General features: G+C 35.0%; 1 protein-coding gene across 5 annotated transcripts in view; it reads right to left on the reverse strand.

The window, feature by feature from the left end:
* The window catches only part of LOC121871778 (tuberin-like), a 286,863-nt gene that overhangs the window by 95,968 nt on the left and 170,708 nt on the right, over positions 1–20,187 (reverse strand). For 3 of the 5 annotated variants that reach the window (XM_042374251.1, XM_042374252.1, XM_042374250.1), the window contains exons 18-19: positions 10,095–10,163; positions 4,223–4,324 (exon numbers count right to left, since the gene is read on the reverse strand). In XM_042374251.1, coding sequence (XP_042230185.1) covers positions 4,223–4,324; positions 10,095–10,163 — 171 coding nt within the window. The remainder of the gene's footprint in view (positions 1–4,222; positions 4,325–10,094; positions 10,164–20,187) is intronic. The other 2 variants (XM_042374253.1, XM_042374254.1) reach the window with 2 other exon arrangements.

Here is a 20,187-nt window from a genome sequence, read left to right on the forward strand (position 1 = left end):
TTATTTGTTTGTGTGACAGCAGTAGCGCTATAACCAGTTTTTAAACAACAATTGCTGATAAACAATAAAATTGATACATAACATATAAAATACAATAGCACATTATATGTACAAAAATACCTCCTTCCACACTCAAACCATCATCTAAGTGATGCCACAGTTCAGCCAGGCAATCAACCAACTGACTGAGACGTGTGTGTGCGTGTGTGTCTGCTGTGATGTCACATTAAGGGGAGGGAGACGGGTGAGTTAGCCACTGCCTCCACATATACGTTCACTTCCTACACATACACACCTATGCTCTTCATTTTTTCATATTTTATAATTTTATATTACATTTTCTTTGTAAACCACATTAAAGTGTTTTAATTTTTATTCTTTTGCTCTGTAACAAAGAAAACGGTTTTACTAGGGTGGACTGTAATGTTCTAAGTGATATAAGTTACCATGCATATTTACATACTCAGACTTGAATTATACATAGACAACAATTATTTGTTAAAACTTATTCTTTATTTTGTAGAAGTGACCAAATCACAATAGTTCAGTATACATAAAAGCCACACTGTTTATTGTTTATGTAGCATTTCCCCTCCATCACCTCAACGTCTCTGTGTCACCTACCATGCCTCTTGCATACTACAATGGTTCATTTTCTGCCTACAGTGCTAGCAAGTGTTACCTTTTTAAAATTAGTAATTATATATATATATATATATATATATATATATATATATATATATATATATGCTAATAATTTTACATTGTTGTATTTTTGTAAGGGGAGGGGGAGTGCTTCGATAAGTCGGATTTGGAGATAATTCAGCAAGGCCAAAGCCCCTTAAGTGCTGAGTTATCAAGGTTTTACTGTACTTCTCCCTCTAACTGCATCTCTCATATAAAAATGAAAGGCACCATTATCTCCTTCACATGAAAATTCATAAAAAACAGATTTTCTTATACTGTACTCATTATCCTTTATTGGAAAAAGCTGTCCAGTCTAACTAGTCATTCTCAAGAGAAATGTACATATTTAGTACATTCAACAATGATGTGCCATTTTCAGCTTCCTAAGGGATCACAGTAGTATGCAAAAGCCGAGTCATCCTCAAAACTATTACCATGAGAAAAAGCCTCCCGAATTTCACTACAAGCGTTACAAAACTCAAGCACCCGATGCTAGTACTGTCAGTGCTTTCCCTCCTGGGAATATAACATGTGTGCTTCTAAAGTTATTAGTGAATTTCAGCTGGAAGACGAACCAACCCATTTCCTGTATACCATCACAGATCTGTTCATGGCAAATACTCAGTAAGCAAAACCCTAGATTTTATCCAGTTCACTAAGATGCCTGTTCTATCCAAAATATATATTTTTTCATATCATGATTCATTTCCTCCCAAGTTTTGCCAAGAACATACCAGTGTAATAAAAACATGCAAGGCAGAAAACTCCTTTCATAAAATTTTTTTAGTAGTTTCTCTAAAAGACTGGTGGAATTGGACTCATTTCCATGTCCCCTAACCTACCTACTCCAATTTTACTGCACTTGGAATAAACAAATGTCTACTACTTCCCAATTTACATACACTGACAAAACTGAATTAAGACTCCCATATTCAGATATATTTACTAAATCATGCACTATTAAGTTCAATACAGTGAACCCTCACTTTACGCAGTCAATTGAACCCACGGAGGCCCGCGTAAAGCGAGAAACGCGCAAAGTGAACACCATAACATATGGGATTAAATGAAATAGAGACCGGCTGACCCCCAAACTCCACTTTTTCCGACACAATACCTATGTTCTAGTAAAAATAACATCTTAATTTTATGATGGTACATGCACACAATTAATACTTAAGAGAAATACAGTCGCCGAGTTAATGTCCATTCATATAATGGGCTCAACTCCCTCCCCCTCTTCTCACACTCGCTGGCTCTTCCCTCTCTGAGAAATGTTTGGGGGAAAACCACTAGATTTTAAAGTATAGTAAAAAAATAATACCTCAAACTAAAGTTAGGATAATATAATTGACATTGCTGGATTCCTTGTAAGACCAGGAATATTTTGAATATAAATGTCATATATTTTGCACAAAAGATAACATATTTACTCATAGTAAACAAAATACTTACATTAGATCTAAAATTTGTATGTCTAATGCAAAATCTATGATGTTTATATTCAAAATGATCATCAAATTGTAAGAATTCCAGCAATGTAAATTATATTCTGGCCGGGTAATTTGTATGAATTTTATGAGCTAAAATAAATATCTTAAGTTAATAAAAAAAAAAATATTCTTCACGACACTATCTGTCAATCAAAACACCCCACCTTGCCTCCCCCCCTCTTCCAACCTCGCCAGATGGTCCCTCCCTCCCCCCCACCCCCCACCAACCCTCCCTACCAGAGAAATGTTTGGGAGAAACCAGAATATTTACCTTTTTAGTAATAAATAATACCTCAGACTAAAGTTAGGATAATATAATTGACATTGCTGGATTCCTTGTAAGACCAGGAATATTTTGAATATAAATGTCATATATTTTTCACAAAAGATAACATATTTACTCAGAGTAAACAAAATACTTAAAGTAGATCTAAAATTTGTATGTCTAATGGAAAATCTATGATGTTTATATTCAAAATGATCATCAAATTGTAAGAATTCCAGCAATGTAAATTATATTCTGGCCCGGTAATTTGTATGAATTTTATGAGCTAAAACAAATATCTTCAATAAATAAACAAATTATACTTACCGAAATACTATCTGTCAATCAAAATACCCCACCTTCCCTCCCTACCAGAGAAATGATTGGGTTATAACAGTATATTTACATTTTTAGTAATAAATAATACCTCAGACTAAAGTTAGGATAATATAATTGACATTGCTGGATTCCTTGCAAGACAAGGAATGTTTTGAATATACACGTCATATATTTAGCACAAAAGATAACATATTTGCTCTGAGTAAACAAAATACTTGCATTAGATCTAAAATTTGTATGTCTAATGCAAAATCTATGATGCTTATATTCAAAATGATCATCAAATTGTAAGAATTCCAGCAATGTAAATTATATTCTGGCCGGATAATTTGTATGAATTTAATGAGCTAAATAAAAAAATTATACTTCACCCACGTATATGAGTAGATGCACCGCGTAAAGTGGGAATTCCGGTTCTGGCAGGGTACCGCGTAAATGTAGAAACGCATAAAGTGAAACTGCGTAAAGCGAGGGTTCACTGTACTGTACTATCCTCCAATTATTTTATTTCTCTGGCACATGTAAGTATAATCACATACAGTGTTGATGGTAACATATGCATCACATACAGTTATTTATTCACAACAAAATGCAAGTTTACAATGAAGTCATGTAAATTACTAAGAAAAAATAAATACTGTACAGGTATAGCTGTATTTAAAATTCATGCACATGACTGATTGATACTTACACTATTACATGCACACCAAGATAAACATTATTGAATAACTTGTGTTAGTTATTGGAAGCTTTACTGTTAATCTGTTACAAACAGTAATGCGGTACTTTAATCAGGGTTAGTGATCAAGAGGCTGCAGCATCAGGAGAGATACTAACACCCTGGTCACCTTGCTCAGTCCTTGTTAAGGGAATGGTGCCGGGCACTGTACTCATCAAAATTCACGTGGTTGATATGGATTTTTAAAATGGGGATTATGAGAATTGTCAGGCAGAGAAGCATGAATAATGACTGATTATAAATAAACTGAGAGGGGAATTATTAACAACATATACCAGTGGTTCAATTCATACAAAAGAAATGTGTTCAATTTAGTACATTACAAAACTCAAGCTAATCAAACTAATCCCATCTTACCCAGGAAGAAGCCACCTTCTGTAGACTGCTAGTAACCCTTTCTTAAAACATATGGTAAATCTTTGAAAAATAAAAGCTATAAACTTCATATGTTTAGTTTTTTTAATACTATATTAAATATGACTTACTTAAGAAACATCATTGAAACTCTATTCACAACCACAAGAATATCTTCATGCTACACTCTCAAAGTTTACGACATATTCTGAGTAATCAGACATTTGCATAGATATTCCACAAACATTCCAATACAATGAGATAACTTTATATTAATGCAACATTCATAAATAAACCTCAAAATACACAGTGCTTCCACACAACTCATGGAAAAAAAATCCATACAGTGCATAATAATGGCTGAGGTTCATTCTTTACTATTTCCTCGAGACGCCTGTGGCAGAACGATTGAGAACGAGTCATTCTAGTTCTTGCATGACGTAATGCCTGAAATGTTTGTCAAATGACTAAGAAAACCCTCATGGGATAATTATACAGAGCATATTAATAATATACTATACTAAGTGATTAACCCCTAGGCTTCAGGTCATGTCCTGTGACGTGTGTCAGTAAAGCTTCGGGTCACGTCACATGACGTTTTGATCTTTCGCTGGCCTGTTTGAATAAAAAGGGCAGACCTGGCTAGATTATATTGCCAAGTAGGTATTTATCTTTCACTCACTCACACATAAAAGCCTCCCAGTTTCTTCTCAGTAGCTTCACAGCTTTCGTGATGTAGGAATCTCCTCCTTGGACTCGACTCACTTCACCATGTGTTTCTACTTCCCCAACCCCCAAGCACAAATCTAGTACTGTACTGTGATCAATTACTGGAATAGTAATAATGATTGTTAATAGTGTAAATAGTAATAACATAGTAAAGCAAGTGTCCTGTACTTCATACTACCTACAAATTAGTGTTGTTTACCTCATACTATTGCGTCATTACATACTTCACTTCACAAACATTCTCATCTCTTCCTAGCACGTGTTGCCAACCTGTGATAAGGACATATATCTATTTCCTGTTTATATCATGCATGACCAGTTTGTAAGACTAGAAATGCTTTTTACAGTACATGGGGTCCCCGGGTTACATACGTCCGACTTACGAACATCCGCTGATATGAATGAGGTCCCATAAAGTTGAACTTAAATTTTTTGGGGAGGGGATTAGCCCACCCAAGCACATTAGACAACACTTTATGCTTCCAATATCTTCCCAGGCAGTAGCACTTCCTTGTTTGATAGCTGCATACTACCTACTATCTTCACATGAATTATTTTTTTACTTTCATTGACTGAATTCTGTCATTCTTTTTCTTATTTTCTCTTAAATTAAGTGATTTTAGATGTATATAAAGATTTAAACTATGATATAGTGGGATTTTGAGCATTAATCTATAAGTACAGTATGCACATTGGGTATGTGTTTCTACTTAAGTACATTTTCGACTTAATGTCAGTAGGAAGAGAACTCATAAGGAACCCAGGGACTGCCTGTATTAGTTTTTAAATTTTCCTGAATATACCTGCATGAGGGGGGGGGGTTCAACCATAGTCCTAAGCCCAGGGGTTAAAAAATCTCAAATTAATACTTTTATGAAAAAACAAACAAAAAACAAATACAGTAAACCCCTATTAAACTGGATATTACAAAAACAGAAATCTAGATAAACCATTCCTGTCTGGCCATAATAGTGAGATGCGGATATGAAAATTTGATACCTGCAGATGCAGATGTGACATCCATCTCTAATACTGTATCACTGTAATGGGAAAATTTTCCTGCTTGAACTGCAGCAGATGTTTATCATAACATGTTCATAGAGGACAATTTTTTTTTATACACAATACTGTGGTCTGCAATTTTGCTTTTTGGAATTATCAGCAAAACTTAAAAAAAAATTAAACAATAAAAAGTCTAGAACAAAGTGTCAAGTGTGCCAGACAATGGTGTACAGTGTGTGTGTGTGTGGATGGTTTTTAGTACAGTAGCCTCGGGTTATTTCGTGAAATAGGTACCGAGAACATTCGCAAAATAGTTATAGCGCAATTTAAAATGATGGGCAAGTTAATACTGTACCAAATAAGGTGTTAGAGACATTAGGCCCAAGAAATTCACCAAACAATGCTTGAAAGGTTTATTACCTTACTAAAAACAAAAACAAATGTAGTGCTCTGGTACACCATGGAAAAATATTCAGAACTGTACAAAAACTATAAAAATTGGATAAAAATAAAAATTAAATAGCATAATACATAACAGCCATCTCACAAATTAACAGAAACGGTAATATGACTGGATGCCGGTTAATCATGTTAACCAGCAGCTTTAAGATATTTTCCTACAGAAGTTAAATGTGTCAGGGTAGTTATTGTCACCTTTTGGTGACTACAGATGTGCATCTGGTAAACTGCTATGTTGCCTGTTTAGAGGCATCTGTCCATTTGTTTTAATTTAAGAAGTTCAATGTTAGGGTTTGAGTGTCATGTGTGTTGAATGTGTCAGAGAGTATTCAAACCTTCAAGCACAATAAGCTTACAAGGTGACTGTATTAGAGAGTATTCAAGCCTGCAAGCGAGCTTATGTGGTGGTTGTGTTGCAAAGTGTTCAACACTGGTAAGCGAGCTTGTGTCTGGGATACCACCACCTCCAACCATGACTCACGCTACATTTCTCATATTGGAAGTACAGTTTCCTCCACTCTCCTTATTCACTGTTTTGTAAGTATTTTTATATGATATACTTGTGTTACTTGCATATTGTTTCACATATTTGGTATGAAGTTGTGAATTTGTTACTTGGTGTATTTGCCTGTAATTAACTGTTTGTTCAGTTCATTGTTGTGATGGGTGTTTGTTTAACTCTACAGTTGTGTGGTGGTAGCCAGTTCACCAGTGTCCACTGAGCTCCAGAGTATAGACTCCTGCCCATCCGAGGTCCTGCTACATTCTGTTGTAAGGCAGGACTTGGTCAGCAGAGGTCTCCTCCATTGTGATATAAGGAGCATACTCCTTGTTTCAGCATAAAAGTGGTGACTGGGAGACCCACTAGGAGAGGGTTTGGTCTGCTGTTTGGTTGAGTGACTAGGCTCTGTCTTGCTTTCCTTTGGACCTGGTTCTAGCTATAGGGACAGCCTTCCTGTTCATCAGTCAATATGAATTTAATGTCACTCTGCCTTCAACTAGTGCTTTCCTAGAGTATTAAATCTTATACCAAGCTCCTATGTCCAGTACCTGACATTATTTGGACCTGGCATTTGATATCAGCCACTGTAATATTGAAGTAAGTGTGTGTGTGTGCATGTGTGTGTGAGATAATAATAATATTAATAATAAACAGTTTATTAATAGAGTTGCAGCCAGTGGCTGAAAATATACAAACTGGGTTGAAAATCAGACATGTAAGTCTCGTTATCAAATACTGTTGTCACCGAGATGATTGTTATTTACTGTAAAGTGTTATATGTAAGTAACCAACGCATTTGTCTCATGAACAAAGAGAAAACTGTATACTGTACAGTACTATAAAGATAAAAATAAGAACAAATAAGTGTAGGAGTATATTGTATGAGGAAGATGAATGTTTATCTGTGAGCTGCTGGCAGAGGGGACAGGGGGTAGCATGGGTGGGCTGCTCCCTCCTCCAAGATTTCTTTAACACTTCTTCATGTATTTTCACCACAAGTCTCATATAATTTAGGATCATTTGGTACTATGTTGATAAAATATGATCTTAAAAGAATCAGTTTTCTTGAAAAAAGGATACCAGACTGAAAAACCGTGAGTTATTCGTTTACAAAGGGCAAACAGCTGATTGGCTTACCACAACTTCTGTGTTCAACACTTAGTAAATTAGAAGAGTACAGTTGTGTATTTATCATCACTTAATACTAATGTAGTGTATTTATCATCACTTAATACTATTGTAGTGTATTTATCATCACTTAATAAGAAATATTGTAGTGCACAGTATTATGCATCTGCACATACTCTGGTTTATTCATTAATCGTTATCTAAGTGTACAAATAGCCAAATTGAGCCATCACATAACACTCAAAAGGTAGTAAATAACGTTTTTAGGAAGGTATCTTCATATAAAATACTATACAGTGTGTTATAGTGACCCCTGTTGTAAGCTGGTTTGCTGAAAGCTCTCACACGAACACATCTTGAGTAAATAACCTGACACAACTTATCCTTTTATTTTCAAGTCATATTACAAATTACAGACAGTATTGTACTTTTTTTCTCTATAACTGAAGATGTTATATTATTCATTATGAACCATATACCATAAAAGGCCAATCATATGATAACATAATACTGAATCAATAAATAAATAAACCTGACAAATGTGGCAACACCTGATCAGCCCCAGCCTGCTTCCATACTCAAGTGTCTTAGTTCTCAGCAGGACTATAGAAAACCTGATTAGACCACTGTACAGTATTCAATAAGTGTAGTACATTTCATGAGGTTTATTAATTACAGGGTAATCTTCCCCATTTCTTAATTTTTTTTTTATTATTTTTTTTTATTTCTGGTGACCAGAGCATCTGAGTCCGAAAAAAGTGACTTCTGATATATTTAAGTACAATTTATCGAGGTTTTACTGTATATACAGGTATATATATGCTAGTTTCTTCGTCATCTAAATAAACCCAAAATTATTTTTGTTTCCTGCACCCTCCTCTATCGTTTAATGCATTTTCTACCTTCACTCTTTCTACCAAAGCTGATGCAGCCTCCACAGTGAATCATGTGGCTTAACTCAGCATGTTTAATAAAGCTGTGAAGCCAGCCCTGGCTGCTGTGAATTTACTGTCACGAGGTGGCTTCCCATCTCTCGGGGAAATGAGCGTGAATTTCTGTTGTCTCAGCCTGAATCATTAGATCACTTAGTGACGCTGTATATAATTGTATGCACCTTATCCAAATGTTCAAAGCATCCTCCATTACTTTTTTCTAATTTATAATAAATTTAAAGTGTTTAAAATGATTCTTATTCTTACTTCTTCTCCTTTACTCTTATTCCATATTCCTTTTTCTTTCTCTTATGCCTCTTTATCTTTGTAATCCTTACTCGTTTTCTTTACTTCTCACTTATTCTTCTTCTTACGAATTTGAGTAAAATGTGTTTTATGTAAGAAAGTCCATGAGAGAACATGAAGCTTGTGAGTAAAGAGGACTTATTCATGTATAGTTGACTACCACTGGTGGGGGCAGGTGCAGGATGTGTTGTCATTATCCTCTTTTACCAGATATTTCTTCATTCTTCCATAATTAGTCTATACAGTATTGAGTTTGTAAAGAAAATCTCTCTCTCTCTTAGTACAGTACAACTTATTTCATATTATTCATTATTTAATATTCTAATTATGAATGCTTATGCTGCACGTAAACCAGTTTGAACAGGACCTTATTCTCATTTAACTTGGTCACTACCACTGGTGTGGGACAGGTACAGTAAAGGTGTTGCCATTATCATTATTTACTATATATTTTTTTTATTATTATTAATTTATAAAGAATTCTGAGATATAAAATTTATATATGGCTTGAAAATTTCAATTTGAAAAAAAAAAAAAAAAAAAACCCAAGACCCCAAGGTTTTTGTGTTTAGGACTTTGTATTGTACTATAACAATAATTCACTCCGTGGTCATCTGGGAACTGTTGTGTCAAATGGGGGTGTTTTCTATACACCTGTACTTAATCTTGATATTTCGACCTTCAGCTAATCTGGATCCTCCTCTCAGACAACCATGGGTTCACTTATATGAAAATGGTAGTAATTTAAGCAGAAGTAAAATAAATAAAATGGAAATCAAAAGTCATAAAATAATCCGAGGCTACTGCAGTTGCCACTATGCTAACACAAAGCTGCACTGAGCCTTTCCTCTTTCCCAGAATGTACTGTATGCATCTACTTTCTGTGTAAATTTGTTCATGTCCAAGGTATGGCTTCATGAGCAAAATTTTAAATTATTACACCAGAAGCAGCAAAACAGTAATATCTGTTGTTCAACACTCATGGTAATGAAAAGTGTCCTATCACTTAAGAATAAGCTCTGCATTTTGTTCTACAGCATTTGATGCAGCTGAGGAAACAGTTCAACAATATTCTATAAATAAAATATCTCAAAGGTTTAAAAAAGATTTATAAGGAAGAAGCTGGAAGAGAAAAAGTTGGAGGGGATAATAGTGTCACCTGTTCATTAGCACCGGCACTTCTCCTCCGCGTGGCAGCTTCCTCATCGGGCAGGATCATGTTCAAATTCTGCCAAAAATATAAACATTATGATATTTTGTACACAACACTACAAAAAGTTTTTCCATATCTTCAAAAATTTCTAGTGCTTAAGCAGACTGGGCCAGATGAAAATTCTTTTCATATAATGGATACTAAACAACTTTACAGATATTTACAACTCTTACTCCATGATCTTGTTTTTCTGCCTCAATATCTTTACTTTGTAACCTGACAATCATTACACAATGAAACATTAACAAAAAAATGTAAATACAAAACTATTTCAATCAGTTCATATACATCTGAATATCCTTTTTTATCAATTCTCTGCTACCTGTATTCAAACTTTCTGTATTTCATTTTCATCTTTATTTTCATGAAAAAAATGTTGGACCGATTCTGAAATCACATCTTATAACCAAGCACTGATCAGGCAACTCACGTATAGTCAAAAGTCTCCAGTTTAACAATAAGAATTCCCAGTACCCTTGTTAGGTATGTATGGGATTTAATTATAAAAAATACAATCAATCATTCTAACTATAACTAACAAAAAAAAAAAAAAAAAGGGAGGAACCTGACACGTCAGCGTTAACGGAAGAATGAGTGTTCTCAAAGATATTAACACTTGCACCCTACAGTATGCACTCCAAAAAGGAAAATGAGGGATCTGAGCTGGGGTTCGATCCATGCCTCATTCGTGTTGTACTCTCAGTCCCGCATTCTGTGGTCCGGAACGATTTTAGTTTGTCCAATAGGTAGATAGGCAGCTTTCTTTTTTTTTTTTCTTTTTTTTTTTTATCTGAATTATTATTATTATTACAGGAGTATTAAATTTTTGCCCCTCAGGCCCCAATGTGGGTCAGTGACCTATGCCCGGGTGGGCTAATCCCCTTAAAAAAAAAAAAAGCCGCGGGAAATTAAGGTTTGTTTACATCCGGCAGTTCGGCTGCTCTCTCTCTCTCTGCTTGTCTATACAGAGTACAACATTTAACCCTTCAATATATATGAGCAGTAAATAAGTGTTGCTTTCATATTCTTATGTAGAGTAATGACGATATATTTTCACATGTGCGCACTTACATACGAGCAGTCTCACTTTTTTTTTACCATTAATGGTTAGCTACTTATATTGTTCCATTTATTAACATTAAATAACATTACAGGTACTTCAAACAACCATATTAATTTTTTTTACATTAATTTTACTACAGCTACAATCAGGGTCATATTTTCTTCAGTTTTATATGTAGAACCAATCAGTCACTGGTTTTGTAAGCTTTAACATAAACAATGCCGGCAGCCGTGTCGTCTCCTCATTATTAATAAATTGTATTGTTAATTTTGCACACACAAACATTAATTCAATAAAAACAAATTCAGAAACATTAATTAAAATATATATGAACAGTAAATAAGTGTTGCTTTCATATGCTTATGTAAAGTAATGACGATATGTTTTCACGTGTGCGCACTTACATACGCGATCTCTCTTTTTTTCTTTACCATTATCGTTAGCTACTTCTATTGTTCCATTTATTAACATTAAATAACATTACTTAAAACAACCATATTAATTTTACTACTGCTACAACCAGGGTCTTATTTTCTTCAGTTTTATATGTAGAACCAGTCAGTCACTGGTTTTGTAATCAACGAAAACAATGCTGTCTCATTTCCTCGTGTTTTAATATTCTACGTATTATTAATGAATTGTATTGCTCATTTTGCACACACAAACATTAATTCAATCAAAAAGACTTTCAGTAATAAACAATAATGAAACTTTTGTACATAAGAGAAATGATGCTGTTTATACGATTGTGCACGTCGTCTGAACGTTGGTGGGCCGTTCAAACCCGTCAAAATTCGAGTTTCCGCCGTCAAAATTTTTAAATGTGTTATTTTTTTGGTGTTAAATAGAAAACGTCGAATTAAAAACTCGCGAAATTTGAGAAGCTACTGTACGACATTTAACCTTTCAATATGTCTTCAAAGAGACCATGAAGCAGAGAAAGTGGTGCTAGTGCTTCCAAGCGTAAGCACAAGTCACTATCTATCCAGGAAAAGGGTAAATTTCCATGGTCTGGAAATTTCCATGGTCCGGCACCGGTCAGGTCCCGAGGTTGCCGGACTAGAGAGGTACAACCTGTATAATGGTACTTAACCCAATAAATGCTACAGCGGCCAAATGAGTATTTTGCATGCCTGTCTTGCACGCTAAAGACTTCATTTGAATTTTTCAAATTCATGCCTTATTTTCTTTAATGAAAATTGCAATTTCATAATTCACACATTTTTTAATGAAAATTGCAGGATTTGTTTCTGATAGAAGGTGTGACTTGATTGGCTAAGGATCATGGGATGCTCGCTCTTGATTTAGGAGCAGCAACTTTCAGTCTGCCCACACACACACCTCCTCCAGTTACCACCCTCCTCCTACCACCACCACTGGGACCCAACCTTCCCCTCCAACCAGTTCATTCCATCTGCAACTTGACAATTCTACCAGGCACTACAGGGTGAGTATAGACTTTTCATAATTTTTTCCGTGTTCAATCCTTCAAAATACATAGATCTGTACGAGTAATTTTTGAAAATACAGCCCAAAAATATTTAGTTAAGAATGCCCCTTAAGGAAGAGGAATCAGCTTGGTGAGGGTTAATGATTAATTCCTAATTCTTAACTTAGGCATGGATCAAGTCATTTAATGTCTAAAATTATTCTGTGAACTGCCAAGGATTTACGACATTAAAAAGTTGTAACAGATAACAACTTGAGCCTAATGGCCAAATTAAATTTTCATGAATCACTTCAACCAAAAAACCTTTAAGATAAATGAATCTTCCGATTTGGAACAGAGTTCCTATGTGGCTCAGCTATCTTAATCCATTCAAAATCAATTTTGGGGCCCTAGGGAACCTGTTTCTGGAATCCTCTAAAAGAGGTAATCTAACACCAACAAGACCCTCAGCTCTTCTGGTCACATTAGATACTGTACAATTCTGTCTTCATCCTCACTTGGGCAAAGGGGAGCAAGATCCTGTCTTAATTTCTGTAATAACTCATTACTATATTTTTTTATTTACCCAAGGTATCTTAACTAGAAGGTTTAATAAATACCATCTCCAGTCACTATTCGTGAAAGCCAAAACTATGTCATTAACCACAGATTAACTTCTTGATTGGGTTGGACAGAATCAACCCATTACAGTACAGTGACACTAAGTCACTCACCACTAGGAAATTAAAAGATATCTCCATTAAAACCAGAGAAAATTTTAAATCAGATCAAATGTAATCTGTAGTATATACAATAGCTGTAGCTAGACCAAATGATGCATCTTGTTTATAATAAAACAGCCACATATAAAATGTCACTTATTTATGATGCCGGCAGAACTACCAATTTGTATCATTCACCACCTACAATGGTTGCATCTGGGAGAGGCAATGGCATCTTGACAAACTATTTTCCAGATTTCTTAAGCAGCTATGTGATTAAATAAAATAACTTAATTTTTCTTTTTTTTTATATTACAGTACCCATTAAAAAAGAAATACACCTTTTCACATACAGTAATACCCCGCTTAACACGGTTTCCGCTTTGCGCGATTTCACATATAACATATACGCGGTGCCTCGCCAGAGCCGAACTTTCACTTAACAGGGTTTTTTTCCACATATACGCGCAGAGTGTCCGGCTTGAGAGCTATTTTTAGATTCGCCCCACCCCCCACCTGCCACCCTGCCTGCCTGCCTGTTTTAGCTCACAAATTACCCGGCCAGAATATAATTTACATTGCTGGAATTCTTACAATATGATGATCATTTTGAATATAAACATCATAGATTTTGCATTAGACATACAAATTTTAGATATAATGTTTACTCTGAGTAAATATGTTATTTTTTGTGCAAAATATATGACATTTGTATTCAAAATATTCCTGGTTTTACAAGGAATCCAGCAATGTCAATTATATTATCCTAACTTTAGTTTGAGGTATTATTTATTACTAAAAAGGTAAATATTCTGGTTTTCCCACACATCTGGTAGGGAGGGACCGACCATCTGTTACCGTGAGAAGAATATTTTTTTTTTATTAACTGAAGATATTTGTTTTAGCTCATAAAATTCATACAAATTACCGGGTCAGAATATAATTTACATTGCTGGAATTCTTATAATTTGATGATCATTTTGAATAAAAACATCATAGATTTTTGCATTAGACAAACAAATTTTAGATGTAATGTTTACTCTGAGTAAATATGTTATCTTTTGTGCAAAATATATGACATTTATATTCAAAATATTCCTGGTCTTACAAGGAATCCAGCAATGTCAATTATATTATCCTAACTTTAATCTGAGATATTATTTAATACTAAATGTTAAAATTTAGTTTTTTCACCCAACATCTCTTGAAGGGAGGACTGGTGGGGGGTGGGGGGGAGGGTTGGGACAGACCCTGTGGTTGGAAGAGGGGGGGAGGCATTGTGGGGTACTTTGATTGACAGATAGTGTGGTGAAAAATTTTTTTTTTTTTTTATTAACTGAAGATATTTGTTTTAGCTCATAAAATTCATACAAATTACCCGGCCAGAATATAATTTATATTGCTGGAATTCTTACAATTTGGTGATCATTTTGAATATAAACATCATAGATTTGGATTAGACATACAAATTTTAGATATAATGTTTACTCTGAGTAAATATGTTATCTTTTGTGCCAAATATATGACATTTATATTCAAAATATTCCTGGTCTTACAAGGAATCCAGCAATGTCAATTGTATTATCCTAACTTTAGTTTGAGGTATTATTTATTAAAATTTAGTGGTTTTCCCCCCAAAATTTCTCAGAGAGGGAAGAGCCAGCAGTGTAGTGTGAGAAGAGGGGGAGGGAGTGGAGTCCAATATTTGAATGGACATTAACTTGGCGACTGTATTTCTCTATTTCTCTTAAGTATTAATTGTGTGCATGTACCATCATAAAATTAAGATGTTATTTTTACTAGAACATAGGAATTGTGTCAATCATTTCTGTTAGCATGAATGAACAGTTATTTTAGAATGTCATTCGATATGTGTTCTTTCATTCGGTTATGAAATATGTCAAATAGATATATAACAATGTCTCAACGTATATGTGAAAAGGTGTAATGAAGCCATAAATTTCATGTTTCAGGGGTTTGTTTGCTAATAATTCAATAAGAGCAATGGATATATTGAAAACAAGCCTTCTACAACAACAAAAATATAAAAGGCCAACCCATGCTATGTACAGAGTACAGTCGGCCCTTAACATACGCGGGTTTAGCATACACGGATTTGCAAATATGCGGATTGCCCCACCGGAGGAATATTCTGAACATTGAAGTAATTGAAGTACATTCAAATCGCGCGCCATTCAAATCGCGCGCGGCACCGAACACCGCATGCTCCCGCAACCTCACACACACACACGCATAGCTCTCCCTCACTCAGTCAGTCTCGCTGTAACCCCGCTTGTGTTGACATCAGCATTGTAGTTGCAAAAATATTACATTTCCGTGAATGTATTATATCAAGCACAGTACGAATAGAATATCACTAGTACAGTGACCCCTCGTTTAACGAACACCTCGGTTAACGTAATTTCGATTAACGAACTGCCTTCCATAAGGATCTCCAATTCGGTTGACGAAAAAAAATTTGGTTAACGAAGTTCTTACGAACCGACCTCAACATGTTTTCGCTTGCACTGACCGGGCAACCAGCTTTAGTATCAGTCCGCCAATACATAAATCGGTTCTAGGGCTTAAATTCCTTACTATTTTAGTAAATATCAAGAAGTTTATACTATTCAATAATTTTAAAAGTTTAATATTCAATTTTTTAGTCATTTTAACAATTTTTGAACATAATTGAAGGTAAAGTGACTAGTTTAATGCACGGCATCCAGCCTCTTAACACAGCAAACAGGAGTTAGTCTCTCTCTCTTTTCACTGGAGGTAACATCTTGCTTGAGACTCTCTTCAACTAAACGCTTTTTTTCTGTGTTTCCAAGCAAATTATTGGTCATTTTGAAATATATTTTACATATTGACAATATATAATGCAGTGCAGTGTTGATTTAAAGAAAATAATCTTGAATTACACCAGAGAGCTAAAATTTTATGGGTGAAATGGCGCCATGGGGTGACTTCTCTTCCACCCCAATGCCTTCTCTTCTTCCTTCTCCTCCACCCCCATTCTAAATCCCATCATCATCATCATCATCCAGGAGCCTTCTACATACACACCTCAAAGTAAGTGAACTTTCTACCATTTTTGTTGAATTTAGGAAATTTTCGGTGAGCTGGAACCAATTACCCAAAAACCCATTGAAACAATGGTTTCGGTTAACGAACGACCTTCTGGAACGGATTGAGTTCGTTAACGGAGGGGTCACTGTATAACAGTATTTTAACAGAAAACTATTAAAAAAACGACTAACATGTCTTGAACATCGGAAGGTTAGGTAAAGTCTTTTGTTTTCATGTAGTTTATCCTAATTTACATTGAAATACAATATGTTTCAGCAAAACTACTATTTATTTCTGAGAATATGGAAATGTAATATTTTTGCTGAAATGACGTACGTATTACAGTGGAAAGTGACGAAAGCAATGACTTTCGCTTTCTTTCGTTCAAAAGATGTTACTGTAATCGCTTTTCGAATGGTTTTCAGTTAAAAAAACTTTTGTATTACAATAATATTCTATCCTAATTCACTTGTGATGCAACAGTTTTTTTAACTGAAAATCATTCGAAAAGCGATTACGGTAACATCTTTTGAACGAAAGAAAGCAAGTCATTGTTTTCGTCATGATTTTATCCCACTTTCCACTGGAATACGCATGTCATTTCAACAAAAATATTACATTTCCGTGAATGCATTATATCAAGCACAGTATAAATAGAATATCAATGTAATGTAACAGTATTTTAACCGAAAACTATTATAAAAACGAGTAACATCTCTTAAACCTCGGAAGGTTAGGTAAAGTCTTTTGTTTTCGTCATGTATTTTATCCTATTTTACATTGAAATACATCACGTTTCAGCAAAACTACTATTTATTTCTGAGAATATATTCATTCGGGCGCAGTTTAGGTAAAATATACATGTGATGTAACATTTTTTTAACTGAAAATGATTCGAAAAACACGTACCCTCTAGCCCTGTTCAAGGAGAAGACTGGGAGGAGCTGTTTGGTGTTGAAGACGATGACAAGGAAAATGATTTTGATGGATTTTAATGAAAATATTCAGAAATGTGGTATCGTAGTATTTATTCAAGTGAATTAGGATAGAATATTATTGTAATACAACAGTAGTGACGATGTGGAGGAGGCGGAGGGATAGAGCGGGGAGGAGGTGACTGGCGGGAGCAGGGACGAGTGGAGATGCCAGTCAGTACATTACGGGCGTATTAATTGTTTTTATATCTCTTTTTGCATTTTAATATTAAATACTGTACATTACGTTTCAACAAACCTACCATTTATTTCTGAGAACATGCAAATGTAATATTTTTGCTGAAATGATCTTCGTATTACAGTGGAAAGTGGAATACAATTGTGACGAAAGCAATGACTTTCTCTTTCTTTCGTTCAAAAGATGTTACCGTTATCGCTTTTCGAATGGTTTTCAGTTGTGGGATTATAAGGTTAATGATAGGATAGAATATTATTGTAATACAGTACGAGTACAACAGCTTTTTAACTGAAAACTATTCGAAAAGCGATTACGGTAAAATCTTTTGAACAACGAAAGAAAGCGAAAGTCATTGTTTTCGTCATGATTTTATCCCACTTTCCACTGTAATATGTACGTCATTCCAGCAAAAATATTACATTTCCATATTTATTTCCGAGAATATATTCATTCAGTCACAGTTAAGGTAAAATATACTTGTGATGTAATATCTTAATGAAAATACGGTTTCGTAGTTTTCTTTTGTTCAAATTTAATTAACAAAGATTGATGTTTCAAATGTAATGAACAAAAATTTATGTACAGTATCTATAAATACACTTTAATAAATGAATACTTTATGTTTTACATCATCTTGTGCTACCATACCATGGATTTGGCTACTTTGGGCTTGCTATGATGACGCAAGAGATCTGCCCTGGCAACTGTACCGACACTCACAGCTGGTGGTGCGTTGGTGCATCGTTTCCATTGTTTTCTGGTAGTTACTGGTAAATATTTTTCAACCTAACGAAACTATAACCCGTTTGAGGTCGACCCCCAATTTTTTGCCAAATAATTTGGTCTTAAAAACTCGAACTACACACAGGTATATACGGTAAATAAGGACATGGGGGCCAAAGGTTTTTTAGGGGGCAGCAAAAATACGCGGATTCTTAACATCCACGGGTATCTCTGTTACGTAACCCCCGCGTATGTTAAGGGCCGACTGTAACTCATTTGCAATGAAAGACCTAATACTTTCAACTGAACGTTTATCGCTGGACAGCGGTAATCACAGTGATGGGCACAGCTAAACAAAAAGTTAGCTTCGCTAACCACTAATCTGCTAGCTAATGCTAAACCACTAAACAGCTAAAAAAATTAGAGGAAGCTAACGCTAACCGCTAACGTTTATTATATGAATTTAGCTTCGTTTTTTTTGGGGGGGGAGAGGGGGGGGGGCTCTATAATCCTTAGACATAGAGCTTTCCAAAAAGGTATAGCACACCAAGATCAGATGATGATCAAGGTGTACACAAATAATTAAATGAACAAATGAAATTAAACATTAGTTTACATTCAAGTTTCAACATACACTTTATAATCTTTATTTACTGTACTAAAAGACAGAAAGTATTAAACGAATCCAAAACTATAATACTGTATAGCATAGGTAGCAAATAGTAGCATGCCAAGATCAGATGATGATCCCCTTATCAAGGTGTACACTGTACACAATTTCACAAATAATTAATTTGCATTCTCATACAACCTATTGGCCTTATTCATTATTCATGTAAATATGCAATACCAACCACATACACATTATACCAGTGCATTTTTATGTAACTTATTGTTGGTCTTAGTCATTATACGTCGTAAGTGAACTGAACTCAGAACTGCGGAAGTACACAATGCAGCTCAGCTGCTGCAGCGCGGCGTTGACAAATCATGTCTTGTCACGTTTACACGTACTAACAAGCAGTCAGCCAAGCGTGCCTGACTGGCTGTTGGAGATACGTGTCGCGGCGTCACACGCTTACAACAGACAGGAACAAACATGTATAAATTTTGTTAGCGGACTTAAAGTTAACGAAAGCTAATTGGTCTGCTAATGGTTTCCAAAGTTAACGAAAACGCTAATCCGCTTACGAGAAAGTTAGCTTCGCTAATTAGCAGTTAGCGGATTAGCGGAACCGTGCTCACCGCTGGGTAATCATAGTACTGTAGTGATAAGAGTGGTGAGGGCAATTAGGGGAGAGTGATAAGAGTGATGAGAGAAGTGTTGTTGTGTCCTAAGCAAGCAGGCGATGGTGAGTCACCCCCACATGAGGAGCAAGACGTGTACAGTATATGCTGAATTGGATTGATGTATTCACCCGAGCCTTTAGATGATAAAATATAACCAGTATCTCTCAACTGATCGTGCTAAACACACCTGAGGCTTTCTGGTCCAAGCCAGACCTGCAATATGTATGTGTAAAAATATTGTGTTTCACTGTGGATGTGAAGAATATTAATTGAGCAACTTCTGATGATATGCAGCTTATATTGTGTTACTATTAATATAATGTTCTCATTTGTGTGCCAGTATTAAGTTTTTTCTTGTAAATTGATTATTTGTATTTGCCAGGTTTGACAGAAATAAACTGTATCAAGTTGATGTGGAAGGTTCATCTCCTTACTGGGCGATTATAGAACAAAGGAGTCTGTAAAATGAATACGTAATGTAAAGGCAAATGCATTAACAGTACACACATAAATGAATTGAAAGTTTATTAATCACACATTCAATTAACCTTATGAGTACCTTTCCTA

The sequence above is a fragment of the Homarus americanus genome, unplaced genomic scaffold, assembly GCF_018991925.1.
Source record: "Homarus americanus isolate GMGI-L3 unplaced genomic scaffold, GMGI_Hamer_2.0 scaffold39675, whole genome shotgun sequence".
NCBI lineage: Eukaryota > Metazoa > Arthropoda > Malacostraca > Decapoda > Nephropidae > Homarus > Homarus americanus.